This window comes from Leucoraja erinacea, chromosome 19 (assembly GCF_028641065.1).
Source record: "Leucoraja erinacea ecotype New England chromosome 19, Leri_hhj_1, whole genome shotgun sequence".
NCBI lineage: Eukaryota > Metazoa > Chordata > Chondrichthyes > Rajiformes > Rajidae > Leucoraja > Leucoraja erinaceus.
In genome coordinates this window covers 1,615,273-1,634,820 of record NC_073395.1, presented here as the reverse complement: position 1 = coordinate 1,634,820, position 19,548 = coordinate 1,615,273, and the positions used below count along the sequence as shown (strand labels likewise).

The following is a 19,548-nucleotide window of genomic DNA, read 5'->3' as shown; positions in this document are numbered from 1 at the left end:
CCAAACATGTACACAATACTCCAGATGTGGTCTTACCTGAGCCCTGTACAACTGCAGAAGAACCTCTTTACTTTTGGGTCAGGATCTTTTTTTCAGATGATTATTGTCAGTCCATTCCCTCCACAGATGCTGCCTGACCCACCGAGTTCCTCCAGCAGTTTGTGTTTTGCTCAAAATATCGAATAATTAAATTCATACTTGCAGCAGAGCCACAGGTTTCTATGCACAGCACTCAATAGATAATATATTATAATAAACAAAAAAAGTCCAATAAATAAACAAAAAGCAATGAAGTGCAAAAACAGAACAAAGCTCGAAGTCCCGAATGCAACCAAGACACGTCACGATCCAAACTATAGCTGGTGTTTGCAGGGTTTAATAGCCTGATGATTTAGCACCTACAGATAGAGGAAAACAAATGTAATTATTCATACTAACCCACACCCAACTAACCCAGAGTATTCCTCTGGAGGTGGTGTGTCATTACTCATTTCTCCTCCTCTTGGCTGTGTTGAAGAGTGCTCCATCTACAGGTCTAGTTTGTGATTATTCACAGGCACAGAACTGAGAAGGGTCCTGACCCAAAACGTCACCTATCCACATTCTCCAGGGATGTCACCTGACCCACTGAGTTACTCCAGCATGTAACGTATTTTCTTGTAAACCGGCACCTACAGTATCGATGTTGAATGGCTGACAGATTCCATTGTATTGCATGTTTTTGTGTGCTGTGAGTGATTTTCATTGATATACAGGTGCTGCAATCTAGATGGCATGAAATGATTCCACACACCTCCATCACAATAGTCAAACCATCTCCACAACACATCCAAAACCTTCATCTTCTCACTCAATATCCTCACTGGATCTTCAACCCCCACAATCACTGTGGAAAAACCACTGACCAGTCCCTGCTCACAGAGCCACAGCACAGCAGCGCAGCTGGTAGAGCCACTGCCTCACCGCGCCAGAGACCCAGGTTCAATCCTGACCTCAGGTGCTCTCTGTGTGGAGTTTGCACGTTCTTCTTATGACCACCTGGGTTTCCTCCGGGTGCTCCGGTTTCCTCCCACATCCCAAAGACGTGTGGGTTTGTAGGTTAACTGGCCTCTGTAAATTGCCCCTAGGGTGTAGGGAGTTGGTGCAGACGTGGGATGAGATGGAACTCGTGTGAACAGGAGATTGATGGAATAAGAGGTGGGGGTGGGACAAAGCCTGGCAAATGATAGGTGGACAAAAGAAAAACAACGTGATGGAGTAAGAGTAGACATGTTGCCTCAACTGCTGAGTTACTCCAGCACTTTGGGACTTTCTGTGTAGACCAGCATCTGCAGTTCTTTGTGTCCAAATGGCGGAGGAGCGGGGGGATGGTAGTTTGCAGATGGGTGGAGTAAGTGACAAATGGTGGAGGTGAAAAGGAGGCAAACGGGTGTCAGATATGGAGAGGAGTGGAGTGGAATGTATAATTAGTTTAGTTGAGTTTATTGTCACGTGTACCGAGGTACAGTGAAGAGCTTTTGTTGCATGTTAACCAGTAAGCAGAAAGACTATAGACACAAAATGCTGGAGTAACTCAGCGGGCCAGGCAGCATCTCTGGAGAGAAGGAATGGGTCAAGCAGAAAGACAATAGATGATTACAATCAAGCCATTTACAGTGTAAATTATACGATAAGGGAATATGTTTATTGCAAGGTAAAGCCAGCAAAGTCCGATCAAGGAAAGTCCGAGGGTCACCCAATGAGAGTAAAGATCTTGTGTGGGGGGGGGGAGTATGCGGGGGGGGGGGTGTGTGTGGGGGTGTGTGTGTGGGTGTGGTTTGTGTGTGTGTGTGGGGGTGTGTGTGGGTGTGGGTGTGTGTGTGTGGGTGGGGGGGTGGGGGTGGGAGGTGGTGGGTGTGGGGGTGTGTGTGGGGGGGGGAGTGTGGGGGTGAGTGTGTGTGGGGGGGGTAGTATGTGGCGGGCCCTGGGGGGAGAGGCAGGGGAGTGTGTGGGGGGCAAAGAATGTGTGTGGAGAGTGGGGGGGGGGGGCGGGACTGGGGAGAGGGAGAGTGTGTGTGGGGGGGGGAGAGTGGGGGGTAGTGTGTGCGGGTGGTGGAGGTGAGGTGTGGGCCCTGGCGGGGCGTCGCCATGACGACGGCCGGGAGGGGGCGGGCGCTGGGTGATGACGCGTATGGACCTGCCAGCCGTGACATCATCACCGCGCGCGGGAGGGGGGACCGTTGGAGCCAAAGATCCGCCGAGACACAGAGAGACCCGGGATCCGCCGCCGGACCCGACCCGACCCCCAGGCCCCGACCCCACCGACCCGACCCCCACCCCGGACCCCCAGGACCCAGCCCCACCGCCCGACCCAGGCCCCACGCCACCCCCGACCCAGGCCCCGACCCCCTCGACCCAGGCAGGCCCCACCGCTCACCCCGCCCGACCCCGGCCAACATGGACGAGCCCCACCCGTGAGCATCCAGGCCCTGCAGTCAAACAGAGTCATGTCATGCAGCGCAGTAACAGGCTCTTCGGCCCATCTCGCCCATGCCCAGCCCAGTCCGGTGCTTGCCCCCTCAGCCTGAATAAGGGTCACATCCTGAAACGTCACCTCTCTCTCTCCATCTCATCTGCAAATTGAGTTACTCCAGCACCATGTGGGGTTCTCCCCCTGTAAATCAACATCTGCATTTCCTTATGCTTCCATAGGAAAACACAACACGGGAACAGGCCCTTCGGCCCACAATGTCCGTGCTGAGCATGATGCCAAGTTAAACTGATCTCCTCTGACTGCATGTGATCCATATCCTTCCATTCCCGGCATATCCACATCTAAAAGCCTCTTAAAGGCCACTACTGTATCTGCCTCTGCCACCTACCCTGGCAACACATCCCAGGCACTCGCCTAATATATGTGTGGAAGAAAAAACTTGCCCCACACATCTCCTTTAAACTTTGCCCTTTTCACCTTAAAGCTATGCCCTCTAATCTTTAACATTTCGAATGAGACATTGAGTTGATTTGGCTTCTATTCTATTCTCCAATGTATAGAGAACTGAGAGGTGCTCCCATAGGTGCTCTTCAATCGCAAGTGACGTGCCTTTGGAATTTTGTCATTGATTGCATTCAGAATTTAGAGTTTAAAATGGGCTGTTGGATAGCTATTTGGTTATTGGAGGTGTATTGGGTAGAGCAGGAACATGGTGTTGAGATAGAAAGACCATTCATGATGTGTAGGAAAGAACTGACGCTGGTTTTAATCAAAGATAGACACAAGATGCTGGAGTAACTCAGCGGGACAGGCAGCATCTCTGGCGAGAAGGAATGGGTGACCATTCATGGCCATGGATCCAAGGAGCAAATGGATTACTCCCGGCCCAGTTCTTATGTTGTCATAAACGATCAATGATTTTTTTAATTGATATAATCCACAATTTTCCTCACACAGGTGGTGGGAGGCAAGGTGAAGAAACCGGGAAAGCGAGGCCGCAAACCGGCTAAAATTGATTTGAAGGCGAAGCTTGAGAGAAGTCGCCAGAGCGCCAGAGAATGCCGAGCAAGGAAGAAGTTGCGCTATCAGTATTTGGAGGAACTTGTATCTAGAAGAGAGAGAGCGATCTGTGCCCTGCGAGAAGAGCTGGAGATGGTAAATGAAAATGGTGGTGGACAGGATTGCTGGGATCGGAGACCCGTATAGTCTGCTTTTTTATAGATCATTTTCAATCCCTTCTTAATTTATGAATCGTTTCGACCATATTGGGACAGTCAAACAAACTCTTCAGCCCAACTCGCCCATCCAACCAAAATTGCTGCTCGGGTTTCTTTTAAAATTTGTCCCTCTCAACATAAGCCTATGTCCTCTAGTTTGTGATTCCCCGACCCTGGGAAAAAGACGCTGCATTCACCCTATCAATACCCTCATGATTTAAATACCTCTGTAAGATCGCCCCTCTGCCTCCTTTATTGCAAGTAATAATGTCTGAAACACTTAAGTTCTTTAAGATTCTTTATGTAAACGATGCTTGGTAAAATACAATTTGTGATTTGTGAGTTTTCTCCTCCAGTTATCTTTAAGCTAATTCCTTATTAATAACTTTTTGCACCTGACTTGGTATTTTCTTCTTAGTCTATTTGCAATTTGTATCCAGAAAGATTTAGGCAGACATAACCAAATGTTTTTTTAATATCCTAAAATTGTCATTATATTCAAAGAGATAGTTAGATATAGCTCTTAGGGCGAAGGGAATCAAATGATATGGGGGAAAAGCAGGAACATGGTACTGATTCTGGATGATCAGCCATGATCATATTGAATGGCGATGCTGGTTCAAAGGGCCGAATGGCCTACTCCTGCACCTACTTTCTATGTTTTTATGTTTTCTCACGTAGAGCTTGATTCTGCATTTGTTTGAAGCTTACACAGTATCCTTTGATTTGATGTACAGTACAAGCAATGGTGTACAGCAATGGATCAAGGGAAGATACCGTCAGAAATAAAAGCACTTCTGACCGGGGATGATCAAAGCAAAGCACAACAGTCCACAAACAAGCTAGGAAAGACAAAACCAGAAGGAAGTGCAAACTAGTTCTGTGAGTATTTAACTAAATCATTGGAGTAAACATGAGTGTTTGGGGTATTCATGTCTCTACTATTTATTTCATTCCCCTTACATGTTTTTCCTCTACCTGCTAAATTTTTGTAAGGTGTCCTCGAGGCTCTTGAAAGGTGCCCATGAGTAAAATTTATTATTATTATTATTATTATTTGCATTCCAGTTTCTGCTAACTGTGAGCTGATCTCATCAGGGCTAGGAGTCGATTCGGTCTCCTCAGTGACCGGGCTAGCAAAACTGGGAGAATTCAACGTTCATGCCATCCGGACGCAAGCAACCCAGGCGGAATATGAGGTGCTGTTCCTCCAATTTCCGGTGTTGCTCACTCTGGCAAGCGGAGGTTGGGCGATCGTTTCGTCGAACACCTCCGCTCAGTCCGCAATAGCCTACCTGACCTCCCGGTGGCTCAGCACTTCAACTCCCCCTCCCATTCCCAATCCGACCTCTCTGTCCTGGGTCTCTTCCATTGCCAGAGTGAGCAACACCGGAAATTGGAGGAACAGCACCTCATATTCCGCCTGGGCAGCTTGCGTCCTGATGGCATGAACGTTGAATTCTCCCAGTTTTGCTAGCCCTCCCCTTCCTTAACCCTCGAGCTGTCTCCTCCCATCCACCCGCTCTTGGGCTCCTCCTCCTCCCTTTTTCCTTCCTTCTCTCCCCCCCACACCCCATCTGTCTGAAGAAGGGTTTCGGCCTGAAACGTCGCCTATTTCCTTTGCTCCATAGATGCTGCTGCACCCGCTGAGTTTCTCCAGCATTTTTTTGTACCTTCGATCTTCCAGCATCTGCAGTTCCTTCTTGAACATCAATGAGGTTCAAATGACAAATAAATTGTATTGTGTTGTATTGTAAAGCCTGGGGGAGAGATACGGGTGGAAGGGGTCAGGGATGAGGGGGATGAGAGAGAAATGGGGGAAGATGGAGTTGGGAGAGGTGGGAGATGAGCGCATAGAATGCAGACATTTACCATGTTTGGAGGATGGGTAGGTCAGTGTTCCCATTGGTGAAAGTTTCAGTGGCTGAGCGTTTGGCAAAAATGCCTGAAGTGAGATGAGGAAGGCCTTTACATATAAAGTCTCACGGCCTGGAATGTACTGCCAGGTGTAGTGGTGAACAGTGTTCAAAGGAAAACTAGATCATTACCGAAAGGGAAAGGATTTCATGGCAATGGGAGAAGGGCAGGGAAATGGGACTAAATAACGAAAGGACCAAGCTGGGAATTGTTTGGAGAATCGGCATCGTTGAAACCATCAATGGGCGCGGTGCCTTACAATACCGTGTACGACAGTGATCGCAACTTTTACTGAAGTGTGGACGGCTGTTGGCTCGCTAGAAGCTCATCCGCCCTTTGGCAGTTCTTGTTTATGGTCCTGCTGGGGGTCCACAGCCCCCTCCTCACCTCGCAAACCAGGTGGGGGAGACGGTTTAGTCGCCGACTATCCGACCATGGAGTAGGTAGCGTGGGATTACATGGTACCCGTGGCGGGGGAAACTCCCCCCGACCTGACTGGCTAAGGAGACCTGTATGGACAAGGAGCAAGTCTTGAGGATCCACTTTCAACAAGCCAGTATAGATGTGACAGGCCACATGGCGCCTTCTGGGCTGTGACAGGGTGGGAGTAGTGATGATCTACAGCTTAAAAATAAAGGAGTGAGGCCATTATTTATAATTCTGAAAAATGCTTCTCAGTAATTTCTGCTACTACTTTCTGAGAACATTATATTTGATTATAGACGTCCTTGCATGTAGCTTTGACCTAATATGAATATATGCAGCATTCTTGAAATGAATGAATGCTTAAAGTTCCTTTTAATGATACATAAATTGTTTTCTAATTACAGAAGAATTACCTGAAAATGATGGCGTGGAAAAGACCAATCCTTTGTCCCTGCTAGTTTAATGTTGTGAACAATGTAAGCTAAAAATAATTGATTGCATCCTATGTCATAGTTACAAATGGTTTAATTAGTATGGATTTTTAGCTATGCTGTATATCTGTAAGTAATGTAAATTGTCCAATTCCTATAGGATGCTCCTTGTATTTTGTAGTTAATTTAAAATAAAAATTGTAGATTGAGAGCATGTTTGATCCCAGAGCAATATATTTGTTGCATTTACCAAATTATTAAAAAAGGGATTTAATAGTGTAAATAAACCTACGACATTTTCTTACTAACGTTAGTTTCCTAACTTCCGACAATTGCGAGTTGATGCTTCTTGCTCCTCACCACACTTCTCTCCTTTATATCTTTCTCATCAAGAAAAAGGCGTAAATCCTGAAACTGCCGGGTTCCTTTGAAATCAAACTGCCTTTGATGCCTTCGGGTTGCTGTGTCAATATTTTTCACCAAACCTTTGCTATTTGTCTTGTATTGTTAGCATTACACGGAAATGTCTGTCAAACCAATATTCAGGAGATGCTGCTTGAAATGACCAAATCATGCATGCATGGTATCATAATTGTATACACCATAGAACAGTGGGGCACAGGAACAGGCCCTTCGGCCCACAATGTCCGTGCTGAACATGATGCTGTTATTCTCCGATCGTGTGATCCATGTCCCTCCATATCCATGTGCCTATCTAAAAGCCTCTTAACCACCACTATCACATCTGCCTCCATCACTGCCCCTGACAGCACGTTCCAACACCCACCCTTGTCTTGTGTGGTTCATTTATTTTTAATTGCCTTGCACATTTCCTTCAGACTTTGACCCTCTCTCGTAGTCTTTCATATTTGCATCCGAGGAAAGCAGATCTCTGCCTACCCTAGCCATGCCTCTCATCAGTTTATATACTTGATCATGTCTCCCTCGATCTCTGACAGTCCAGAGAAAACAATCCAGGTTCATCCAACCTCTCCTTGTATCTAATAACTTCACTCGATATCTGTGTTAATAACTTCACTCAATACCCTCTCCTGTGTTAATAACCAGGTCAGTTTAGTTTATTGTCTCGTGTACTGAGGTACAGTGAAAAGCTTTTTGTTGCGTGCTATCTAGTCAGCAGAAAGACAATACGTGATTACAATCGAGCCATTTACAGTGTACAGATACATGATAAGGGAATAACGTTCAGTGCAAGGTAAAGCCAGCAAAGTCTGATCAAGGATAGTCTGAGGGTCGCCAATGAGGAAGATAGCAGTTCAGCACTGCTCTCTGGTTGTGTTAGGGTGATTCAGTTGCCTGATAACAGCTGGAGGTGTGCGTTTTTACACTTGTATACCTTTTGCCTGATGGGAGAGGGGAGAAGAGGGAGGGGCCAGGGTGGGACTGGTCTACGCATTAGGTCATTATTTACTTTTCCATAACCATGCATTCAATTTGAGAGTAAATAACAAATGTGGTGAGATGACATGAGCTGCAATGACTACGCATACATTTCATGAGCAACATTTCATGTCTTTTTATTCTGCATCGTCAGTGTGCAGAATGTCCTATTCATTGATCAGTCTTCCCGTCGCGATGATATTTCCATTCATACTTACGTAATTCATTGTAATTGCCACCAGTTCAATAATGTTCCAGTCACCACTTTGTGTATTTATCAACTGATATTTTACTGCAGCATGCCCCGGTGAATTTCATATAAACCAAGGATTGTGTTAAAATTTGTCCCAGTATATATTTATGGAGATGTGATGATCTTACAAGGCAGCAGATGAGAGTTAGATTTAGCTCTTAGGGCTACTTAGAGTATGGAGCTAGTGACAGAGAGGGTCCAGAGAAGGTTTACAAGAATGATCCCAGGAATGAGTGGGTTAACATATAATGAGTGTTTGACGGCACTGGGCCTGTACTCGCTGGAGTTTAGATGGATGAAAGGGCACCTCATTGAAACTTACCGAATAGTGAAAGGTGTGGATAGAGTGGCTGTGGAGAGGATGTTTCCACTAGTGGGAGAGTCAAGGACCAGAGGTCACAGCCTCAGAATAATAGGACGTAAAATTAAGGAAGGAGATAAGGAGGAATTTCTTGTCAGAAGATGGTGAATCTGGAATTTATTCCCACAGGAGGCTGTGTAAGCCATCAATTGATATTTTTAAGGCAGAGATTGACAGATTCTTGACAGGTGCCAGGCGTTATGGGGAGAAGGCCGGAGAATGGGGTTAAGGCGGACAGATAGATCAACAATGATTGAATGGCAGAGTAGACGATGGGCCAAATGGCCTAATTCTGCTCCTATCATTTATGAATGGGTCAGAAAACAGCAAATAGCATTTGTACTGTGCAAGTGACTGGTAGTGATATCACTAACAAGAGGGATTCTATCCACCTGCCCTTAGCATGTAACAATTACAGCACGGAAACAGGCCATCTCGACCCTTCTAGTCCGTGCCGAACACGTATTCTCCCCTAGTCCCATCTACCTGCGCTCAGACCATAACCCTCCATTCCGTTCCCGTCCATATAACTAGCCAATTTATTTTTAAATGATAAAAACGAACCTGCCTCCACCACCTTCACTGGAAGCTCATTCCACACAGCTACCACTATCTCTGAGTAAAGAAGTTTCCCCTCATGTTACCCCTAACCTTCTGTCCCTTAATTCTCAAGTCATGTCCCCTTGTTTGAATCTTCCCTACTCTCAGTGGGAAAAGCTGATCTGCCCCCAAGACCGCACTAAATTGCACGCGGTTGTGGATTCAGTCCAGTCCCATTCACACAAACCAGCCATCTACACATCACATGCCTTGGAAAAGCAACCAACATAATCAAGGACCACTCATGCCCCCGGTCACTCCCTCTCCTGTCAGACAGAAGATACGAAAGCTTGAAAGCACCCACCACCAGAACCAGAAACAGCTGCTTACCAATGTTGAAAGGAATTCTCATAAGCAAAGGATGTAGTCCCAATCTTCCAACCTACCTTCACGCATGCCTTGAACTATTTATATCTGCGCTTCCTCTTTAGCTAAACACTATATTCTTCACTCTAGTTTATTTTAACTTTGCACTACCTGTTGTACCTGTGCAAGGTGTGATCCAATTTATTGGGTGTGTGATCCGATTTCCTGGATTGCACAAAAAACAAACTTATTCCCTGTATCTTACTACACGTGACGGTAACAAACCAGTACTAATAATTTCAAATCTTACAAAGATTATTTAAGTTCACTACAAAACCTGAAGTAATGAGATTCCTTGTATTATTCTTTCTGGTTTAATCCTCGTTAATAATTTGCAGAACTTGGTGGTGAGCTTAATAGAAGCAAAAATGTTTTAATTGTCGTATATGTACTGGCAGCGGAACAGAATCATATGTAAGGACCTGACCCACTTACGCGATTTTACCCGATATTTTCTGTGACTTGCCGGCACCCGTCATAGTCGCAGCAGGTCGCCGAATATTTGTTGAAAATCCAACGGCGATCAGAAAAAGGTACGACTCTTTGGTGACTACTCACCATACAGGCATAACCCCGCTACATGTCGCACACACACAGCCTGTATGGTCGTGTGTAGCAGCCCAAACAGTCGTACCTTTATCTGGTCCCCACTGGGTTTTCGACACGGTGACATTTTTCAGCGACATGCTGCCACTCTGACGGGTGCTGTCAGTCGCCGAAATAAATCAGGTCGATGGGACAGGATGCCTTTAACTTGCATAATAAGCATTTGATACACAAATGCAGCCACTTTGCCAAAGTCGCCAGAAGGCTTCCTAATAAGGTCACCAGGACTGGACGAATTGATCACCAAATCCTTGCTGTTACAATCTAGTGTGGCAACAGGTCCAGGAAGCTGAATGATCATACATATGCTCTTGGAACCAGAAATGGTTGTAGAAACAACATCAACAAATTTCAAAGATGTAAAAATAAATCTTCAATCATTTTATGCTTGATAATGAGTTTATTTGACAGAGGGCAAAAACTATGTGATAATATATACTTAATTAGGAAGCCCTCTTCGTACAGTCCAAATGCTATGCCCATAAACATTTTACTAACTAGACAATAGTTTTGTGCTGCAAATAAATAACATAGAAATGTATTGAGATACAAGACTAAGTGGTACAGAATGATATCTGATATATGCTAACCCTTTTAACAGATATTAGTTGCTGTGTTCCAACACCATCTTCTGAAACAAAATAACATTTACAGTGCAATGCATGTTGAGGAACAGGTAATTACAAATATGATTCCGATTTCAATTTAATTTTCCTAAACACCTTCTGGTATTAGTTACATTATAGACATGAAATTCAGTGAAATGCTCAAGATTTAAATGTACCTTCAAGCAGTTTAAGACACAGAGTGCTGGAGTAACTCAGCGGGTCAGGCAGCATCTGTGGAGAACATGGATAGGTGACGTTTCACAGAGTGCTGGAGTAACTCAGCGGGTCAGGCAGCATCTGTGGAGAACATGGATGGGTGACGCTTCACAGAGTGCTGGAGTAACTCAGCGGTGCAGGCAGCATCTGTGGAGAACATGGATAGGTGACGTTTCACACAGGCCGGAGTAACTCAGCGGGTCAGGCAGCATCTGTGGAGAACATGGATAGGTGACGTTTCGGGCAGAAAGTGCTTCCGGGTTTCGGCCCGAAACGTTGCCTATTTCCAGAAGGTTCGGCCCGAAACGTTGCCCATTTCCTTAGCTCCATAGATGCTGCTGCACCATAACTCAGTGGGTCAGGCAGCATCTGTGGAGAACATGGATAGGTAACGTTTCAGTTCAGAACCCTGAAACCTTAGGTCACAGGCATGTGATAGGTGGACTATTTTTGGAGTGAATGGACACTTCTGGTTGGGATCCTTCTTCAGACTGAATGGTTCCAAAGAAGGGTCCTGACCCGAAACATGGCCCGTCTATTTCCTCCAGAGATGCTGCCTGACCTGCTGAGTTACTCCAGCACTCTGTGTTTCACTCAGGATTCCAGCATTCTTGTGCCTTCTCTGTCGAGCAGTTTATGGTTAAATCATTTGCTTTGCTAATGATGCTGTATTTTAAATAGAGAGACAATCAGAGTGGAGATTATGTTTGCGTGTAATACTTAGTCTGTAACAAACACAGTATAAACATTAAGCACTTTAACAAGTGCGGCACAGCGGTGCAGATGGTCGAGCCACTGCCTCACAGCGCCAAAGCCCCATTTCTGTGTGGAGTTTGCACGATCTCCCCATGACCACAAGGGTTTCCTCCGGGTGCTGCAGCTTCCTCCCACATCCCAAACACATGCAGGGATGGAGGTAAATTGCCCCCTGGTGTGTAGGATGTGGATGTGGGATAACATAGAACTAGTGTGGACAGGTGATCGATGGTTGGCATGGACTCGGTGGGCCGAAGGGCCTGTTTCCATGCAATCTTTCCATCAATCTAAATTTTGTCAGAGGAGAATTATTGGAGGAAATCATTGGTTTTTCAGTTGGTTGAATGCCTTATCATAGTGTTTACATTGCAACGCCCATTGGGGCAGTGGGGACAACAAATGTAGTCTGGAAAAGACACAGAGTGCTGGAGTAACTCAGCGGGTCAGGCAGCATTAGTGGAGAACATGGATAGGTGACGTTTCACAGAGTGCTGGAGTAACTCAGCGGGTCAGCAGCATCTATGGAGAACATGGATAGGTGACGTTTCACACAGTGCTGGAGTAACTCAGCGGGTGCAGCAGCATCTATGGAGCTAAGGAAATAGGCAACGTTTCGGGCTGAAACCCTTCCGGGTTTCGGCCCGAAACGTTGCCTATTTCCAGAAGGTTCGGCAGCATCTGTGGAGAACGTTGCCTATTTCCTTAGCTCCATAGATGCTGCTGCACCATAACTCAGTGGGTCAGGCAGCCTCTGTGGAGAACATGGATAGGTGATGTTTAACAGAGTGCTGGAGTAACTCAGCGGGTCAGGCAGCATCTGTGGAGAACATGGATAGGTGACGTTTCACGGAGTGCTGGAGTAACTCAGCGGGACAGGCAGCATCTGTGGAGAATATGGATGGGTGGCGTTTCACAGAGTGCTGGAGTAACTCAGCGGGTGCAGCAGCATCTATGGATCTAAGGAAATAGGCAACGTTTCGGGCTGAAACTCAGCGGGTCAGGCAGCCCCGAAACGTGGGTGACTATTTCACAGAGTGCTGGAGTTCAGGCCCGAAAGCATCTATGCCTATTTCATGGATAGCGGTTCATAGATGTGCTGCACCATAACTCAGCAGGTCAGGCAGCATCTGTGGAGAAGATGGATAGGTGACGTTTCAGGTCAGGACCCTTCTTCAGGCTGATCATGCTGCTCAGACAAATGTATTTGGAGGATTTGAGTTTATGGGCCATGCAAGCTTTTTCTCTCTTGCCTCCCGGTCGAACGTTTCATATATTGAATCTTTGGTGGTGGTTTTGGTGGGCGCTGGGATGTCAGTGATGCCGACGTAATTCCTTTTTGCCATTCGGGAGCTGGCGGTGATGGTGTAGGCATTGCTACGGTAACACTTCATCGAAGACATGCAGAAAGTCTCCTTCATGCCCCGCCTGAAATTGGCATTGAAGATGGAGTAGAGGCTGGGCTTGGACGCTGAGGAGCTGAAGGACACCAGTGCGATGGACAGGAAGAGTGAAGAACACCCTGTGTAATCCATCTCGTCCGGCTGCCAGATCTGAACCACGTAAAACGGAAACCAAGACAACAGGAACATACAATTTAACAGCAGGAACATCTTGATGGTCTTAACCTTGGTCCTAGGCACAATATTCATGGTCCTCCTCACTGTCCTGCCATCTGTACCTATCCTCCAAATGTATTTTATGACCTTCTGGTAAAACAGGATGATGAGGACAGATGGAAGGAGAAAGCCCAGCAGCAGGTGGACTGTGCCAAAGGTGACCCCACTCCAGGACTGGGGGAGAAACAGATTACAGGTCTCCCCTTCCATCCCGTAGAAAAACAGGGTTGGAGATACGAAAGCAGCATCTAAGATCCAGGATGCTGCAATCATTTTCTTGGCCTTCTCCCGAGACACTTTGAAGCTCAAGGGATACACAATGGTGTAAAACCTGTCCACACAGATGGAGAGCAGGATGTAGATCTGGACTCCAGGAGTTAGATACTGCACGTAGCGAACCAGTTTGCACATGACATCCCCCAGTAACCACCTCCCTGTGGTAAAATGTAGCAGGACAAAGGGGGTGCTGACCAGGCTGATGAGCAGGTCCGCTGAAGCCATGGATACCACAAAGTAGTTGGTCGTTGACTGTGTCCTCCTGCTCCTGTGGATGACCAGGCAGACCAGGGAGTTCCCGAACAAAGCCACCAGCCAGATCACGCCGAAGGTGAAGCTGACCGCGACGATTTCTCCTGTCGTCAGCTCCGGAACGGTCCCATTCCTCCCGTGTCTCTGCACCGGCTCTCTGAACGGTCCTCCACTCCCGCTGAACGAGGAGTTTAATACCTCGCTGAGATTGCCCAGAGCTGCAGCAGCCGGGACGGTAACGGAGCTCGCCATTTCAAGACTCTTTCCGGCTAACACCATATTCAAGTTTTACTCTCACCAATCTGGGGGAGAAAAAGAAGCACAAATCAGGATATTGTTCACAAAGGCAGACACAAAAATGCTGCCTGACCCACTGAGTTACTCCAAGCTCATCGGGTCAGGCAGCATCTCTGGAGAGCAGGAATAGGTGACGTTTCAGGTCAAGGCTTCCTCAGACTTCACGCTTGCTTTATAGCTCTTTATACATACAATTTAATATAAACAAAACCTCCTTATCATACATAAGACATTTAAACACTCTTCTTCTTATCGAGTCCACACACAAGCTCGAGCTGAACGCACTCCTCTGCATCTGCATCTGAAGACGGGTTTCGGCCCGAAACGTTGCCTATTTCCTTCGCTCCATAGATGCTGCTGCACCCGCTGAGTTTCAACAGCATTTTTGTGTATCTGCATACAATGGTGTCTGTCTTGTTGCTTCTTGTGTGCAGTGGTGGGAAGATTGGTGGAAACTGGGGCCGCGATGTGAATGCTCTTTCCTTGACCCCTTCAAACACTCTTGACTCTTGATATGAAAAAATGACAATGTTTCATCCCCAAATTGTCATTGTATTTTACATATTTAATAAAGCTAAACAGTCGACCTGAAACTGATTAATGACTGCTATGGTCATTTAATCCCAGCTGTACTGGAAGCAAACCTTAAAGGGGTTGGACAGGCTAGATGCAGGAAGATTATTCCCGATGTTGGGGAAGTCCAGAACAAGGGGTCACAGTTTAAGGATAAGAGGGAAGTCTTTTAAGACCGAGATGAGAAAAACATTTTTCACACAGAGAGTGGTGAATCAGTGGAATTATCTGCCACAGAAGGTAGTTGAGGCCACAGTTCATTGGCTATATTTAAGAGGAAGTTAGATGTGGCCCTTGTGGCTAAAGGGATCTGGGGGTATGGAGAGAAGGCAGGTACAGGATACTGAGTTGGATGATCAGCCATGATCATATTGAATGGTGGTGCAAGCTCGAAGGGCCAAATGGCCTCTACCCCTGCACCTATTTTCTATGTTTCTATGTTTCTAAAATGACAATCAACGACTACATACAAATGAAGCCCACTCATTCCAAAGACATTGTGAAAATATAGATGTCAATTGGAGACCAACATTTTCCACTGATACATGGAGAGGACAGAAGTAAACCAGGCCTAGCGGCAGAGTTGCTGCCTCACAGCGCCAGAGACCCGGGTTCAATCCTGACTACGGGTGCTGTCTGTACGTTCTCCCTGTGACCTGCGTGGGTTTTCTCCGGGTGCACCCGTTTCCTCCCACATCCCCAAGACATGCAAGTTTGTAGGTTAATTGACTTTGTAAATTGTAGGGTAGAACTAGTATTGTTGGTCGCGAGGTCTTAATGGGCTGAAAAGACTTGTATCTCGAAACTACACTACACTTCCAACTTGATTCCCTGCACTGTAGTCAATGCCTACCATGTTCTGTTGTGCTGAAGCAAAGCAAGAATTTCATTGTCCTATCAGGGACACATGACAATAAACTCTCTTGAATCTTGAATCAGAGATCCCTCAACAGCATTTCAAGGAACTCACGTTAATGTTACTAAACAAGTAAACAATGTGCACTCGGTTTACATAAAATGTATGAAAACAGATTTGCAGCATATGTCAGCCTTGAGATTGTGCTTTTTAAATGTGTCTACAATTAAGCTGCTTAAGAAGGAACTGCAGATGCTGGAAAATCGAAGGTAGACAAAAATGCTGGAGAAACTCAGTGGGTGCAGCAGCATCTATGGAGCGAAGGAAATAGGCAACGTTTCGGGCCGAAACCCAGAAGGGTTTCGGCCCGAAATGTTGCCTATTTCCTTCAGGATTTCAGCCTGAAACATTGCCTATTTCCTTCGCTCCATAGATGCTGCTGCACCCGCTGAGTTTCTCCAGCACTTTTGTCTACCTTTGATTTTCCTGCATCTGCAGTTCCTTCTTGAACATAGAAACATAGAAATTAGGTGCAGGAGTAGGCCATTCGGCCCTTCGAGCCTGCACCGCCATTCAATATGATCATGGCTGATCATCCAATTCAGTATCCTGTACCTGCCTTCTCTCCATACACTCTGATCCCCTTGGCCACAAGGGCCACATCTAACTCCCTCTTAAATATAGCCAATGAACTGGCCCCGACTACCCTCTGTGGCAGAGAATTCCAGAGATTCACCACTCTCTGTGTGAAAAAAAGTTCTCCTCATCTCGGTTTTAAAGGATTTCCCTCTTTATCCTTAAGCTGTGACCCCTTTTCCTGGACTTCCACAACATGGCGAACAATCTTCCTGCATCTAGCCTGTCCAACCCCTTAGGAATTTTGTAAGTTTCTATAAGATCCCCCCCTCAATCTTCTAAATTCTAGAGAGTATAAACCAAGTCTATCCAGTCTTTCTTCATAAGACAGTCCTGACATCCCAGGAATCAGTCTGGTGAACCTTCTCTGCACTCCCTCTATGGCAATAATGTCCTTCCTCAGATTTGGAGACCAAAACTGCACGCAATACTCCAGTGGTCTCACCAAGACCCTGTACAACTGCAGTAGAACCTCCCTGCTCCTATACTCAAATCCTCTTGCTATGAATCTTGTCTTGTTTCTCAGCGTTGCTAGGATTGAGGGGACTATGACCACAAGTCATTAATTAATTTCTAGGGCCCACTGTGAGGTTAGGCAGATGCCAAACCCCTGTCCAGGAATGTAGTTACATTTCCTTCTTACAGACAAAGGTTTTGTTTCATGTGATACGATTGGCAACGTAAAATTGGAATCCAAATAAACATCCTGGAAATCACAGCTCAGAAATATCCTTTGCACTTTATGCTGTATTATAGAATGTAGAACAGTACAGCACAGGAACAGGCCCTTCAGCCCACCATGTCCATGCTGAATGTGAAGGCAAATTAAACTAGTCTCTGCCGACACGTGGTCCATACATTAACCATATAACATATAACAATTACAGCACGGAAACAGGCCATCTCAGCCCTACAAGTCCGTGCCGAACAACTTTTTTTCCCTTAGTCCCATCTACCTGCATTCATACCATAACCCTCCATTCCTTTCCCATCCATCTACCTATCCAATTTATTTTTAAATTATAAAATCGAACCTGCCTCCACCACTTCCACTGGAAGCTCATTCCACACAGCTACCACTCTCTGAGTAAATAAGTTCCCCCTCATGTTACCCCTAAACTTCTGTCCCTTAATTCTCAAGTCATGTCCTCTTGTTTGAATCTTCCCTGCTCTCAATGGGAAAAGCTTATCCATGTCAACTCTGTCTATCCCTCTCATAATTTTAAAGACCTCTATCAAGTCCCCCCTTAAACTTCTGTGCTCCAAAGAATAAAGACCTAACTTGTTCAACCTTTCTCTGTAACTTAGTTGCTGAAACCCAGGCAACATTCTAGTAAATCTCCTCTGTACTCTCTCTATTTTGTTGACATCCTTCCTATAATTGGGCGACCAAAATTGTACACCATAATCCAGAATTGGTCTCACCAATGCCTTGTACAGTTTTAACATGACATCCCATACATTGCATATCCATGTGGCAACCTAAAAGCCTCTTAAACACCACTATGGTATGTCCCTCCTCCAACACATCTGGCAGCGAGTTCCAGGCACCCACCACCCTCTGTGTAAAAAAACGGCCACGCACATCTCCTTTAAACCTTGCCCCTGTTCATTGTGTTCATTTGTTATTTGAACATTTCCAGGTTCTTGTTCACTTCCTCTCACAGTTGCACGGTACAATGATAAATCCCAGCCTCGCTGCAGAGTGAGTTTATTTGATGAGTAACTGGGTCATGAGACCTGATTACTGCATGACAGGGAATGTCTTCATTTCTCACACAAATAAACAAGATTTTGATACAACGCCAGTAGGAATGGTGGTGATCTATCATCTATCATTTCCGATTGAATAGAGATCGAATTATCCCACAGAATCTAAGGCTCTTCTTCGTCCAGTCATTGCTTCAGCCCCAAGTCAAAGCCGGGGGGGGGAAGAGAAGTCAAATATCACTTCACAACGAGCTAGAGGAACTCAGCAGTTCAGGCAGCATCTGGGGAGGGAAGGGAAGGGACGGGCGAGGTTTTGGGTTGGGATCTTTCTTTAGACTTCTTCAGTCCCGACTCGCAACATTGTCCTAGAGGTCGCAGCCTCAGAATTAAAGGACGTCCCTTTAGGAAGGAGATGAGGAGGAATTCCTTTCATTAGAGGGTGGTGAATCTGTGGTATTCATTGCCACAGAAGGCTGTGGAGGCCAAGTCAAAATGGATATTTTTAATACAGTGATAGATGGATTCTTGATTAGTACAGGTGTCAAGGTTCACGGGGAGAAAGCGGGAAAATGGGGTTAGGAGGGAAAAATAGATCAGCCATGATTGAATAGTGGAGTAGACTTGATGGGCCGAATGGCCTAATTCTGCTCCAATCAGTTATAAACTGTCTGTCCAGTTCCTCCACGAGTGTTGCCTAACCCGCTCAGTTCCTCCAACAATTGGTGATTTTGTTCATGATTCCAGCATCTACTGTTCACTGTATCTCCAGTCCAGCAACAACCCTCATTAAAATATATTGAGTATTTAATCCCATTAAAATATAGTAACTGGGAATTTTAGATAGAAGTAGTAAATGGTTTCAATTCAAAATGTTCAGCTAGTGAAAACACATGGAATCATCTATTCTGTACAATCATCTATTCTGTACAATCATCTATTCTGTCTATCTTCTGTCCAAGTCACTCTGCAGCCTCATAGCATCCTCCTCGCGGCTCACACTGCCACCCAGCTTTGTGTCATCCGCAGACTTGGAGAGGTTACATTTAATTCCCTCGTCTAAGCCGTGAATGTATACTGTACACAACTGGGGTTCCAGCACTGAGCCTTGCGGCACCCCACTAGTCATTGCCTGCCATTCAGTACACTACAGAGAGTTGTGAGTCTGTGGGATTCTCTGTCTCCACACAGAGAGTTGTGAGTCTGTGGATTTCTCTGCCTCAGAGGGTGGTGGAGGCCAGTTCTCTGGATGCTTTCAAGAGAGAGCTAGATAGGGCTCTTAAAGATAGCGGAGTCAGGGGATATGGGGAGAAGGCAAGAACGGGGTACTGATTGGGGATGATCAGCCATGATCACATTGAATGGCGGTGCTGGCTCGAAGGGCCGAATGGCCTACTCCTGCACCTATTGTCTATTGTGTTTTGTCTGTAACATAGAACAGTACAGTACAGGAACGGGCCCTTCAGCCCACAATGTCCATGTTGAACGTGATGCCGGGTTAAACTGATCTCTTCTAACCTGCATGTGATTCTTCCATTCCCTGCGCTTATCCAAAAGCCTCTTAAACACCACTAATGTACCTGCCTCCACCACCACCTCTGGCAATGAGCTCCAGGCACCCACCCACCCTCTGTCTACACTACCTGGACCTCTCTTTTATACTTCTATCTGGTCTCCCCTCAGCCCCAGGTGCCTCAAAGCAAA

At 46.0% G+C, this 19,548-nt stretch overlaps 2 protein-coding genes across 2 annotated transcripts in view; one reads left to right on the top strand and one right to left on the bottom strand.

Annotated features, from left to right (window-relative positions):
* Positions 1–2,127: 2,127 nt before the first annotated feature.
* Positions 2,128–6,911, top strand: crebl2 (cAMP responsive element binding protein-like 2). The gene is made up of 4 exons (XM_055650889.1): positions 2,128–2,453; positions 3,418–3,628; positions 4,428–4,572; positions 6,438–6,911. The coding sequence occupies exons 1-3, from the start codon at positions 2,128–2,130 to the stop codon at positions 4,566–4,568; spliced, it is 678 nt and encodes a 225-aa protein (XP_055506864.1). The 3' UTR covers positions 4,569–4,572; positions 6,438–6,911.
* Positions 6,912–12,745: 5,834 nt separating this feature from the next.
* LOC129706067 (probable G-protein coupled receptor 19) overlaps positions 12,746–19,548 on the bottom strand; it is an 8,216-nt gene continuing 1,413 nt past the window's right edge. The window contains exon 2 of the mRNA XM_055650035.1: positions 12,746–14,077. Within this exon, the coding sequence (XP_055506010.1) occupies positions 12,822–14,054 (1,233 nt within the window). The 5' untranslated portion in view covers positions 14,055–14,077 and the 3' untranslated portion in view covers positions 12,746–12,821. The remainder of the gene's footprint in view (positions 14,078–19,548) is intronic.

Bases quoted from the DNA above. Each gene is read 5' to 3' on its own strand.
- crebl2 (XM_055650889.1), top strand. From the start codon at position 2,128: ATGACGACGGCCGGGAGGGGGCGGGCGCTGGGTGATGACGCGTATGGA. The intron at 2,454-3,417 runs GTGAGCATCCAG...ATAATCCACAAT, and splicing joins AACATGGACGAGCCCCACCC to TTTCCTCACACAGGTGGTGG. The intron at 3,629-4,427 runs GTAAATGAAAAT...TTTGATGTACAG, and splicing joins TGCGAGAAGAGCTGGAGATG to TACAAGCAATGGTGTACAGC.